General features: G+C 36.7%; 1 protein-coding gene across 1 annotated transcript in view; it reads left to right on the forward strand.

The window, feature by feature from the left end:
• Positions 1-13,316, forward strand: part of ADGB (androglobin) — a 330,382-nt gene that overhangs the window by 240,963 nt on the left and 76,103 nt on the right. Inside the window, 3 exon segments of the mRNA XM_006872054.1 lie at positions 2,616-2,750; positions 3,454-3,607; positions 12,590-12,777. Of these exon segments, the coding sequence (XP_006872116.1) occupies positions 2,616-2,750; positions 3,454-3,607; positions 12,590-12,777 (477 nt within the window).

A 13,316-nucleotide genomic window follows, 5' to 3' on the forward strand; every position in this document is an offset into this window, starting at 1 on the left:
TCCTTCTTCCTAGTCTGTCTTCATCTGGAAGCTCATCTGAAACCTGTCTACCATGGGTGACCCTGCTGGTATTTAAAATACCAGTGGCATAGCTTTCAGAATCACAACAACTCACAAGCCAACACAGTATGACAAACTGACAGATGAGTGATGGAAGAAGTTGGTACAATACTTCAATTTCATCATCACTGGCTTTGTGGTTGGTGAAAAATAATAGTGGTATTTTCTGGTATTCCTTGCAAGCTTATGGCTATTATCCTATCACAGACAGCATTGTACTTCAAGACAGATCTTGATATGCTTTTTTTGATAATGAGTGTAAAGCCATTCATTTTTCATTTGTCATTCCTGGCATATCAGTTGCCATGTGATTGTCAGATTCAAAATGGCCAAGATCAGTCTATTCCAGCTCATAATGCCTAGAATATTGATGTTTATGCATTCCATTTCATTTTTTACAATTTCCAATTTTCCTCAATTCATACTTGGTACACTCCATGTTCCAGTTATTAATGGATGTCTACAACTATTTGTCTTCAATTTGAGTTGTTCCCCATCAGAAAATGAAGCTCCCTGAGACTTTACTCATTTTGCATCATCACGGTTAACTCTACTTTGAGGAAGGAGGTAGCTCTTTCCCAGTTGTATTTTGACTACCTTTCAACCTGAGGGACACATCTTCTGGCATTATTCATGACAATAGTCTGGTGCTCTTCATCATGTTTCCATAATCAATATTCTGATACTGACATTGTTCCACTGCTATTCAAAAACTTTTCAGTGAATAAATGTTCAGAAGTAGTCTGTCTCTCCTTCTTCCTACATTTTCTTCATCTGGAAGCTCAGCTGAAACCTGTTCACCATGGGTGACATTGCTGGTATTTTAAATAGAATCATAGCAACATGCAAGCCCCCAAAGTATGACAAATTGACATATGAGTGGTGGGTCCATTGATATAGACTATTAGTTTGGTCACCTGGAGCCTTTTTTTTTTTTTTTTTCACTTATGCTTTCAGTACAGCTTGTACTTCTCCCATAAATACCATTGGCTATTTAGCATATGATACCTCAAAATGGCTGAACATGGACCAATTCTTTTTGTGTTTCTCTGTATTGCTTCCTTCTTCTTTTGGTGCTTCATTGTGCAATATTTAGTCCACAGATTTTTTCAATATTGTGACTTGAGTTCTTTCAACTTGAGAAATGCTGAGCATGTTCTACTCTTTTTGTCTTCTAATTCCAGGCCTTTATATATTTCACTACAATACTCTTTATTGTCTTCTCCAGCTGTCTTTTGAAATTTTCTGTTCAACTCTTTGTTTTCGTCATTTTTTTCCAGCTACTTTGGTTTCTCTATAGTCAAGCACAAATTTCACCCACTTTTGTCTTCTCTTTTTAATGATCTTTGGTTTTCTTCATGTTTGATATTCTCAGTGTCATCCCACAACTCCTCTGGTTTTCAGTCAGTGGTGCTCAAAGTGTCTAATCTGTTCTTGAGATGATCTTCAAATTCAGGTAAGATATATTCAAGGCTTTAATTCCACAACTGTGGACCTCTTTTTATTTTCTTCAGTTTCAACCTGAACTTGTATAGGAGTACAGTCCTCCCCTGGCTTTATTTTGGCTGATGAGACTGACCTTTTGCATCATCTCTTTCCACAGAGGTTTTTGTATTGTTAAGTGTTGTCTAGTAGTTTCTGACTCATAGTGACCCTATATAGGGTTTCTGAGGAGTGGCTGATGAGTTTGAATGGCTAACTTGTGGCTCATACTGACCTTAGGGTCTAGTGTTTATCCAATAGCACCATACCAAGACTCCTCCCACAGAGGCACACTGTTTGATTTCTGTGTATTCCATTTGGTGTGGTCCATATGTATTATTACCTTTTATGTTGTTTTTGAAAAGGAATTTGCAATGAATAAATTGTTGTTATTATAAGTGCCTTCAAGTCAGTTCCGAATCATAGCGACCCTGTATAGGGCTACTGGTGAGTTTGAACAGCTGACCTTGAAGTTCAAACAAACTTTGAAGTTCTTTGCAAGTTATTCTATCTTGCAAAATTTAATATGTGATCTCCAAAGTAATTTGTATCAGTAAGGCTGTATTTTCAAACTACTGACGCTATCTTTCTCCAGTGACTGTTCCCTCCTGACAATATTTTCGAAGTATGAGAGACGAAGTTTGGCCATCGTGGCCTCCAAGGAGCACTCTGGCTGCACTCCTTCCAAAACAGATCTATTGGTTCTTTTGTCAGCCCATGACATTTTCAATATTCTCCTCCAACACCATAACTCAAAAGCATCAATTCTTCTACCGTCTTCCTTATTCGCTGTCCAGCTTTCGCATTTATATGAGGATATTGCAAATACCATGGCTTGGGTCCGGCGCACTTTAGTCCTCAAGTTGACATCTTTGCTCTTTAACACTTTAAAAAGGTCTTCCTTTGCATCATCTACCATGACCACCCAACCACCTGTGTGATTAATAACTCATTTTAATAAATAAACCATTGTATTATTTTATGTTATTTTTGCCTATTTCTTCTTTTTAAAATAGAGTGTATTTTAAAAGTTGCTTCTGCCATTGATATTTACATTATTTTTACATTTGCAGATTGATGTTTAAAAGCAAGTGCAAGTCTATTGAATCCTATCCATGCTATCAGGATGAAGAAACAAAGATTGCCTTTGCCGACTATTCTGTGAACTATCCAGACCAATCACCAAATTCTTGGTTTATAGTTTTCAGGTGAGCTTATTATATGCTGGCAAATGAAGTCATTTTTAGATGTCATGCAGTAGTAATATTTCTAGCGTTATGCTCATGATTATAGGAAAAAGCATTAACTTCTTGCTTTCTTAACTTGTTTAGGATTTCTTGCATACCTAATATGCTTGAATTAGATGAAATTATAAAGAAATTTATCTTAGTTTCTGTAAAGAAAATATTAGGAATATGAAATAATTACTTGAAATTTTTATGAGCATGGTAATAGAAAAAATTAGTGTGCTTTCAAAATAGAAAGTAAACCCATTAATGCCCAAGCCATAACCTTTTAGCTATTTAGCATATTGTCTAAATTTTGCTATTTGAAATCTACCATATTAGCTACATAGCCTAAATATTGCCATCAAATTTTACTAAGATTGAAGATTTTGTCAATTAGTAAGATGAATTTTAAATGATTTTTTAATACATTTGACCTATTGCACATTTATATTTTTGTGAAAAAAATCTGAATAAATCATTAATTTTTGTGTGTTCATAATCATAATACATAGGATTTCTTAAAGATATGGAATTACATGACAAAATATATTCATAATTTTAAAGAGAAATATTATGTGTGTTTTGTAATTGGGGACTTTAGACTTAATTTTTTACATCCTAACATTAAACCTGATTTAGACTGTAAACTTCATTTTAAAGTTTATGCTTCTTGTAATTATAGGGAAATATTTTTGGTTCCTCAAGATATGATTGTGGTCCCCAAAATATACACTACCCTTCCAGTCTGTATTCTCCATGTTGTTAATAATGACACAATGGAACAAGTGCCAAAGGTATTCCAAAAAGTGGTACCTTATCTCTATACCAAGAACAAGGTAAGTCTAAACTTTACTCTCCTCATGTGATTGAATGACAGTACAAAACTATCACCTTATAGAAAGTCCAGGAGAAGGTAAGGCAGATATGCTTTCATTCTAGTTAGCAGAGAATAGGGTACTAGTTTTTACTTATAAAAACCAGCTGCCATTGACTTGACCTCAACTCATAATGATCTGATAGGCTAGAGTGAAACTATTCTATATGGTTTCCAAGGTGGCAAAACTTTATGTGCAGAAATCCCATGTATTTGACAGCAGAAGGAATTTATATTAGTGCTACAGGATTCTTCAACCCCCATGCCTCCTCTTTACCTCCTTAAAGAAAAAAAAATGACAGAAGCAAAGCATAGTTATTGTTGATTATAGATGCCGTGGAGTTAAGTTTAACTCATCACAACACTGTGTATAACAGAATGAAATGTTGCCTGGTTTTCTGCCAGCCTTACAATCATTGATATGCTTAGACGCATTGCTGAAGCCACCGTGTCAGTCCATGTCATTAATGGTCTCCCTGTTTTTCACTGACCCTGGAGTGGTGCTGTAGTATAAGCACTGGACTGTTAGCAGCAAGGTTAGCTGTTCAGACTAATAAGCCACTCCTAGGACACCCTATACAGCTTGTTATGAGTTGAAAACAACTTGGTAGCACTTAACAACAGCAGGATGTCCTTCTCTATGGCATAGTCATTTCTAATATCATGTCTAAAGTAAGTTAAATGACATTTCACCATCCTCGCTAGACAGATTTCTGGCAATCCATGGTATATTCAGCATTCTGCACCAATACTGTAATGCAACTTCATCAATTCTTCAATATTTCTTACTCATTGTCCATATTTTGCATTCATATGAGGAGATTAAAAATACATGGCTTGGGTAAGGAATATCTTAGTCCTCAAAATGACATCTTTAACATTTTAAAACGGTCTTTGTAACAAATTTCCCCAATGCAATACACATTGTTTGATTTCTTGACTGCTGCTTCCAAGAGCATTGATTGTTGATACTATGATTGTTGACACTAGTAAAATTAAATCCTTGACAACTTCAAATTTTACTCCATTTATCATGATATTTCTTATTGGTCCAGTTGTTAATATATTTATTTCTTTGTGTTGAGGTGTAATCTATACAGAAGGCTAGAATCTTTGATGATCATCAATGAGTGTTTAATGCCCTTTTCCATTTTACAAACAAGGTTTGCAACATCAGCTATCACAGGTTGTTAATGAAACAAAAACAAGCACACCCATTGACATCTTGTTGTTGTTGGGTGCCATTGAGTCAATACCAACTCATATGGACTCCATGTGCAACAGAATGGAACACTACCTGGTCTTTAGCCAACCCCACAGTCATTGAACCCATTGCTGCTGTCACTGTACCAATCCATCTAGTTGGAGGTCTTCCTCTTTTTCTCCTAACCTCCACTTTACCAAAAATGATATCCTTCTCCGGGGACTGTATGAGAGACTTAAGTCTGGCTATCCTGCTTCCATTCTGGCTATACTTCTTCCAATGCAGACTGATTTGTTCTTTTGGCAGTCCATGGTCCATTAGTATCCTCTTCCAACATCATAACTCATGTGTATCAGTTCTTCTATAGTCTTCCTTATTCCCTGTCCAATTGTCACATGCAGATGACATTATTGAAAATACCATGGCTTCGGTAAGATTCATCTTCTTCCTCAAACTGAAATCTTAGCTCTTGAACACTTTAAAGAGGTCTTGTATAGCAGATTAACCTAATGCATTGTCATCTATCAGTTCATATTCATAGCAACCCTATGGGGCTTAGTAGAACTGCCCTGTAGGATGCCAAAACTATAATCTTACAGAAGCAGTGTGCCTCATCTTTTCCCATGGAGTAGCTAGTGGGTTTGAACGCTCAACGTTTTGGTCCATAGCTGAAAGGGCTGCTACTGTTAATAAGCCTTCCTCAAATCCTGATGCAGTTTTTTTCTTCATGTAACCCAGCTTCTGGTACCAAAAGGAAATGGTTAATGATCAACCATTTCAAGAGGTAGCATATGCCCAAAAGCCAATGATACTGAAAGAGGAAGTCCAAGGTGCATTGAAGAAATTGGCAAACAACAAGGCACCAGGAATTGATGGAATAAAAATTGAAATATTTCAAGAAAGTAAGGCAGCACAGGAGGCACTCACTCATCTCTGCGAAGAAATTTGGAAGACAACTATCTGGCCGACTGATTGGAAGAGATCAATATTTGTGCCTATTCCAAAGAGAGGTGACCCAATGGAATGTGGAAATCATCAGACAATCTCTTTGATATCCCATGCAAGTAAAATTTTGCTAAAGGTAATACAGAAACAGCTACAATCATATATTGACAGAGAACTTCCAGAGGTACAAGCCAGATTCAGAAGAGGCTGTGGAATGAGGGATATCATTGCTGATGTCCGATGGATCTTGGTTGAAAGCAGAGAATATCAGAAAGACGTTTACCTGTGCTTTATTGACTACACAAAGGCTTTCAGTGGTATGGATCATGACAAGCTATGGACAACATTGCGAAGTATGAGTATTCCAGAACACTTAATTGTGTTCATGAGGAATCTGTACATGGACCAAGAAGCAGTTTTTCGAACAGAGCATGGGAACACTGAATGGTTCAAAATTAAAAAAGATGTGCAACAAGGTTGTATTCTTTCACCATACTTATTCAACGTGTATGCTGAGCAAATCATCTGAGAATCTGGGTTATATGAAGAAAAACGTGGCATCAGGATTGGAGGAAGAGTCATTAACAACCTGCGATATGCAGATGATACAACCTTGCTTGCTGAAAGTGAAGAGGACTTAAAACATTTACTGATGAAGATCAAGAGCACAGCCTTTAGTATGGATTACATCTCAATGTTAAGAAAACAAAAATCCACACTCTGGTAGTGTAGTGGTTACAAATCGGGCTGTGAACCGCAAGGTCAGCAGTTCGAAACTACTAGCTGCTCCACGGGAGAAAGATGAGACGTTCTGCTCCCATAAAGATTAACAGCCTCAGAAACCCTGTGCAGGGTCACTATGAGTCGGAACCAACTTCACGGCACATAACAACAACAACTGGATCAATAAACAACATTCTTATCAATGGAGAAAAGATGGAAGTTGTCAAGGACTTCATTCTTCTTGGATCAACTATCAACACTCACGGAAGCAGCAGTCAAGAAATCAAAGGACATATTGCATTAGGCAAAGCTGCTACACAAGATCTTTTGAAAGCGTTGAAGAGCAAAGATGTCAGCTTGAGGACTAAGGTGCTCTTAACACAAGCCATGGTATTTTCAATAACCTCATATGGATGTGAAATCTGGACAGTGAATAAGGAAGACCATAGAAGAATTGATGCTTTTAAGTTTGGTGTTGGAGGAGAATACTGAAAGTGCCATGGATTTCCAAAAGAACCAATAGATCCGTTTTGGATGAAGAGCAGCCAGAATGCTCCTTGAAGGACAAGATGGCCAAATGTCATCTCTTATATTTCAGACATATTGTCAGGCAGGACCAGTCGCTGGAGAAGGATATTATGTTTGATAAGGTGGAGGGTCAGAGAAAAAGAGGAAGACCCCCAAGGAGATGGATTGGCCAAGTGGCAGCATCACTGGACTCAAGTGTGGCAATAGTAATGAGGTTGGCTCAGGATCGGGCAGTGCTTCGTTCTGCTGTGTATAAGGTCGCTATGAATCGGTACCAACTCGATGGCACCTAACAACAACTATAACCCAGCTTCTCTGATTATTTGCCTAACTTCCATATTGAATAAGACTGATGAGAGGATAAAACCCTGTTACCCAACTTTTTAAATTTTTAAATCATATTCTTTTAGTTGGAACAACTGCCTGTCATCTAAGGCCAGGTTCGACATAAGCACAATTAAGTGTTCTGAAATTCCTATTCTTTGAAATGTTATATATCATATACTGTAAACACATACACAAAATAAAAGATTGAATGCCTTTGTGTAGTTACCAAAACATGGTTAAATCTTTCTGATATCCTCTGCTTTTAGCCAAGATCTGTCTGACATCAGCTGTGATGTTTTATAGCCTCATCAGAATCCAGCTTGAATTTCTATCAATTCCATATTTATGTACTGATACAGCTAGTTTTAAGGAGCTCAGGTAATGTAGGCATTACAAATCAGGCTGTTAACCTCAATGTCAACAGCTCAAAATTACCAGCCATTCTGCGGGAGACAGATGAGGCTTTCTTTCTGCTCCTGTAAAGATTTACAGCTTCAGAAACCCTGGACAGGGTCACTGTCAGTCGGAACCACCTCCACAGCACATAACCACCATGACCACCACCATGGCTATTTTTTAAATTATCTTCAAGAACAATTGTTAGTATGTGATATTAATAGCAATGTTCAGTAATTTTCACATTCTGTTGATCACCTTTTTTGGAAGAGGCAAAATATGTATCTCTTCCATTTGTTAACCAGGTAGCTAGCTGTCTTCCACATTTCTTGCCATGAACAGTAAGTAATTCCATAATGAAAAGCTACAAGGTGGACCTGGATGCATGGAATACACCGAAATTAAATCAAGTACATCTGCAGTAAAACATGATGGAAAAGTTCACTGTCTGTCAGTCAGAACAAGGCCAAGAACTGACTGTGGTACAGACCACCAGTTCCTCATTTACAAGTTCAAATTGAACTAAAGAAAATTAAAACATGAAAACCAACGTATGATCTTGAGTATGTTGTTGTTGTTGTTAGGTACCATCAAGTCAGTTGCCACTCATAGTGACCTGTTCGATGCACAACAGAACAAAACAGTGCCCAGTCCTACACCAATCTCAGAATCAGTTTTACACTTAAGCCCATTGCTGCTGCCACTGTATCAATCCATCTCTTTGGAGGTCTTCGTATTTTTCACTGGCCCTCCACTTTACCAAGCATGATGTCCTCCAGGGACTGGTCCCACTGAAAATACATACAAAGTATGAGACACTAAATTGCACCATCCTGACCTCTAAGGGTCATTCTGGTTGTACTTCTTCTAACACAGATTTGTTTTTTCTTCTGTAAGTCCATGGTACTTTTTAATATTCTTTTCCAACACCATAACTCAACTGCATCAATTCTTCTGAAGTATATATTAACTGGCCAACTTTCACATGCATGTAAGGTTATTGAACATACCATGTCTTGGGTCAGGCACACCTTAGCCCTCAAAGTGACGTCTTTACTGTTGAACACTTTAAAGAGGTATTGTGCAGCAGACTTGCCTGCATCGTTTAATTTCTTGTCTGCTGCTTCCATGCATGTGGGTGGTGGATTCAAGCAAAATGAAAATCTTTGGCAACCTCAGTCTTTTCTCCCGTTAACATGATGGTATTTACTGGTCCAGTGGTGAAGATTTTTGTTTTCTTTACATTGAGGTTCAACCCATATTTAAGGTTGTGGTCTCTGATCTTCATCATAAGTAATTGAAGTCCTCTTCACTTTCAGCAAGTAAGGTTGTATCATCTGTATATTGCAGGTTGTTAATGAGTCTTCCTTCAATCCTGATGCCATACTCTTCTTCATGTAATCCAGCTTCTCAAATTATTTGCTCAGATTACAAATTGAATATATATGGTGAATGAATACAACACTGACACACACTTTTCCTGATTTTAAACCATTCAGTGTCCCCTTTTTCTATTCAAATGCCTCCCTCTTGTTCTATATGACAAAAATAAGTGTTCTGGAATACTCATTCTCCACATTGTTGTCCATAGCTTGTCATGATCCACATAATCAAAAGACTTTGCATGTTAATAAAGCACAAGTAAACATCTTCCTGGCATTGTCTGCTTTCAGCCAAGATCCATCTAACCTCAGCAAAAATATCTTTGTTAATGTACTGTTGCAGCCATTTTTTAATTATAGCAAATTTTTACTTGGATTTTAAATTATTCTCCGATAATTTCCTCATTCCATTGGGTCACCTCTCTTTAGAATGGACACAAGTATGGATCTCTTCAAATCAGATGGCTAGGTGATTGTTTTTCAAGTTTCTTGGCATAGATGGGTAAGTATGTCCAGTGCTACATCAGTTTTTTGAATGATTTCAATTTGCAATCCTTCAATTCCCAGAGCCTTATTCTTTGCACCTCTTCAGTGCACCTTGGACTTCTTCCTTTAGTACCTTTGGCTCTTGATCATATGTTACATTTTGAAATGGTTGAACATTGACCATTTCTTTTTGGTACAGTGACTCTGTGTACTTCTTCTGTCTTATTTTCTTATTTTTATCTTTTCTGCATCATTTACTATTCTGCCCCAAGAATCCTTCACTATTTCAAGTTGAGATTTTATTTTTTCCTTCAGTTCTTTCAGCTTAAGAAAGGCTGATCCTGCTGTTTTCTTTTTCTAATTCCATTTTTTAAAAAAATTTCTTTATAACATTTGACTTTGTCTTCTTAAGCTGTCCTTTGGCAATTTCTGTTTATCTCTTTAACCTCCTCGTTTCTTCCATTTGCTTTAGTACTTCTACTCTGGAGAGCAAGTTTCAGTTTCTTCTGACTCCATTTTGGTATTTTCCTTCTTTCCTGTCTTCTTAATGGCCTTTTTCTTTCTTCCTGTGTGATGATCTTCATGCCATGCCACACTCCTCTGCTCTTTGATCAGTAGTCTCTAATGCTTCAAATCTGTTCTTGAGAAAATCTCTAAAATTTGATGGAGTATGTTCAAGATCATAGTTGATTCTCATGGATTTGTTTTAATTTCTTTAACTTCATCCTGAACTTGTACATTAGCAATTGAAGGTCAGTTGCATAGTCTGCCCCGGCCTAGTTTTGACTGATGATATGGCCCTTTTCCACCATCTATTTTCACATATATAGTCAATTTGATTTCAGTTTGTGTTTCATCTGGTGATATCCATGTGCATAGTCATCTTTTATGTTGTTTAAAAAGAAGGTATTTGAATGAAGTATTGGTCTTACAAAATTCTATCGTGCAATCTCCAGCAGCATTTCTATCACCTAGGCCATATTTTCCAACTACTAATCTTTCATCTTTGTTTCCACATTTTGCATTGCAATCACCAGTAATTATCAATACATCTTGATTGCATGTTTGTTCAATTTCAGACTAAAGAAGTTGGTAGAATTCGTCATTTCATAAATACTGGCTTTTGTGTTTGTGCAGAAATTTGTATAATAGTGGTATTAACTAATGTTCCTTGTACATTAAATGGAAGCTCAGCTGAAATTTGTATACCATGGATGACTCATAGTATTTAAAATACTGGTGGCATAGTTTCCAGCATCACAGCAACACAAAGCTACCATGGTATGACAAACAGACAGAGAAGTGTGGGCCTTGAGTATATGCTGTCTGAATATAGAGATCATCTCAAGAATAGATAATAACTGAAGACTAGAATCCTTGTGGGATGACATCAAGAACATCATACATGAAGGAAGCCAAAGGTTATTAAAAAAAGACATAGAAGAAAGAAAACACCAAAGTGGATATCAGAAACTTGCTCTTGAGCATAGAGTGGGTAAAACAAATAGCAGAAATGGTGAAGTACAATTCTGAATATATTTCAAATGCTAACTTGAGAATACAATACAAAGTATTATAATAAAATGTGCAGCACTAAAAAGGAAGAACACTCAGCATTTCTCAAGTTGAAAGAATTCAAGAAAAAAATTCAAGCCTTAATTTTCAATGCTGTAAGATTTAATGGGCCAAAACTTGAAGTACTCAGGAAGCCAAGGAAGGAACACACAGAGTCAGTATACCATAAAGAATTGGTCATTGTTCAACCATTTCTGGAGGTTCCATATGATTAAGAACCAACAGTATTCAGTGAAGAAGTCCAAGCTGCACTAAAAGCATTGGCAAAGAATGAGAGATTACAATCATTGAAATAAAATGGTACAAACCCTTGGAAGACAAATGAATTTAAAGAGATCATGAAGTCCTAACCCTAACCCAGATCAGCTGATTATCTCTGTTTCTCATTGGAGTTTAACTCTATTTCTTATAATACTATAATTTAGTGTTAAAGTTATATAATTACAGAGCCACCCTTTAGCCACAACCCCCATATTTTTTTTTCTAGTGCCACACAAAAACTGTTAGTGGTCAGAAGCACTTGGCACTGCTTCACATATTTCCCAGATAATTTGTAGGCCTCTTTTGAAAATCCTGATCTGTCCTAGACTTTAGAACTGGATAGTTTGCATAAATAATATGGAATATAAGTGGAAACCCCAAAGGATTCTTCTATAACCTAAAGACAAAGGAAACTTTCATGGGTCCACCATTATAATTGTTTCAACATGGCAAGTGTTTCTGAGACTATTTATTACTGTCTTTGAGGGTAGACATCATGGAGAAATGGGGTCATTGGGTAGACATCCAACCAAAACATTCAAACTTTAGGCTCTAGAGGACTTATTTTCTTCCTATAGAAAGCAATCCCGAAGCTTTGGTTTGTGGGTCCTTTAGTATTTGAGTTTATCCTTTGTCAGTACAGTCTCTCGTCTCTGTAAAAGTTCCATCTGTCTTACACAGAGCAAAGGAAAACCCCCATCATCTGTCAATCTCATCAGCAGTCACTGAAGGGATAATTGTTGGGTGTTGGTTTCAGAGGAACCTGAGTGTCTTCTTTAAAGGAAGCAACTGAAATAGTTTATTTGCATTTTCAAGGCCAAGGACAGTTTTCTTCATTCATAAAAAGTTAGAATTGAACATTCATACATAAAAGACCTTTTATAGCTTAGCAAGCGTTTGTTTAAATATTAGAGTTATATAACTTTCTTAATACCTGTAAGATAGAGGTATCTCCGAGGAATTTCAAACACTAGCATTAGTAATTTTATGTTTATTATGAGACCCAGGGAAATTTATGCATGTCATGATATGGCGTTTTAGCCGTGTGAAATCATATATTATATATTTGAAAAACTAGTGATAACAAACTTTCTGTGTAATGACTCCTTTTTTTCAGAAAGGATATACATTCGTGGCTGAGGCATTTACTGGTGATACTTTTGTATCAGCTTCAAGATGGAAACTACGCATCATTGGGTCTTATCATCCACTCCCATGCCTCTCTCGAGACCCTCCAAGCAATACCTTTGCAATGAAAGAAATCAGAGATTACTACATACCAAATGATAAGAAAATTGTATTCAGGTATAAGTATATGACAGAAGGAGAAATGCAGTTCTTTTAAAATATTATTTTAAGATAAAGATAAATTCTGTAGCTAAATCTGCAATTTAGAATATCAATATCAATGCTCATTTGAAAAGAATTCACTAACAGAATAATGTGATTATATAAGTGCCATATAGTTTTAACATTGCATGTCATGGTACTGGTATTTTCTTAGTCCTCATATTGCTTGTCTTCATATACATAATATCCTTGGTGACAGTTTTTCCTCTTACTACTTTGTCTTTCTTCTGTTCCATCTCCAATTAGCATCTTGTGTTCATTTCTCTTTATCTTCCAACTTGACCTTCTCATTTTCCTGATCTTCTAAATGCTTACCTCAAATGGACTCATCCTGGACTCCACTCTCTCTCATTAATCAGTCATCTTGATTTGGATTCTGGCATGTCTCTCATCTCTGGCCCCCTCTCTAGCTCCTAACTGTTGCTGCCTTTTCTCTTTAAAATTCTGTTTCTAGAATCCTTGACCCCCTAGTATTCTTTTACCTGTCTCTATAT

The sequence above is a fragment of the Chrysochloris asiatica genome, unplaced genomic scaffold, assembly GCF_000296735.1.
Source record: "Chrysochloris asiatica unplaced genomic scaffold, ChrAsi1.0 scaffold00182, whole genome shotgun sequence".
NCBI classification, from domain to species: domain Eukaryota; kingdom Metazoa; phylum Chordata; class Mammalia; order Afrosoricida; family Chrysochloridae; genus Chrysochloris; species Chrysochloris asiatica.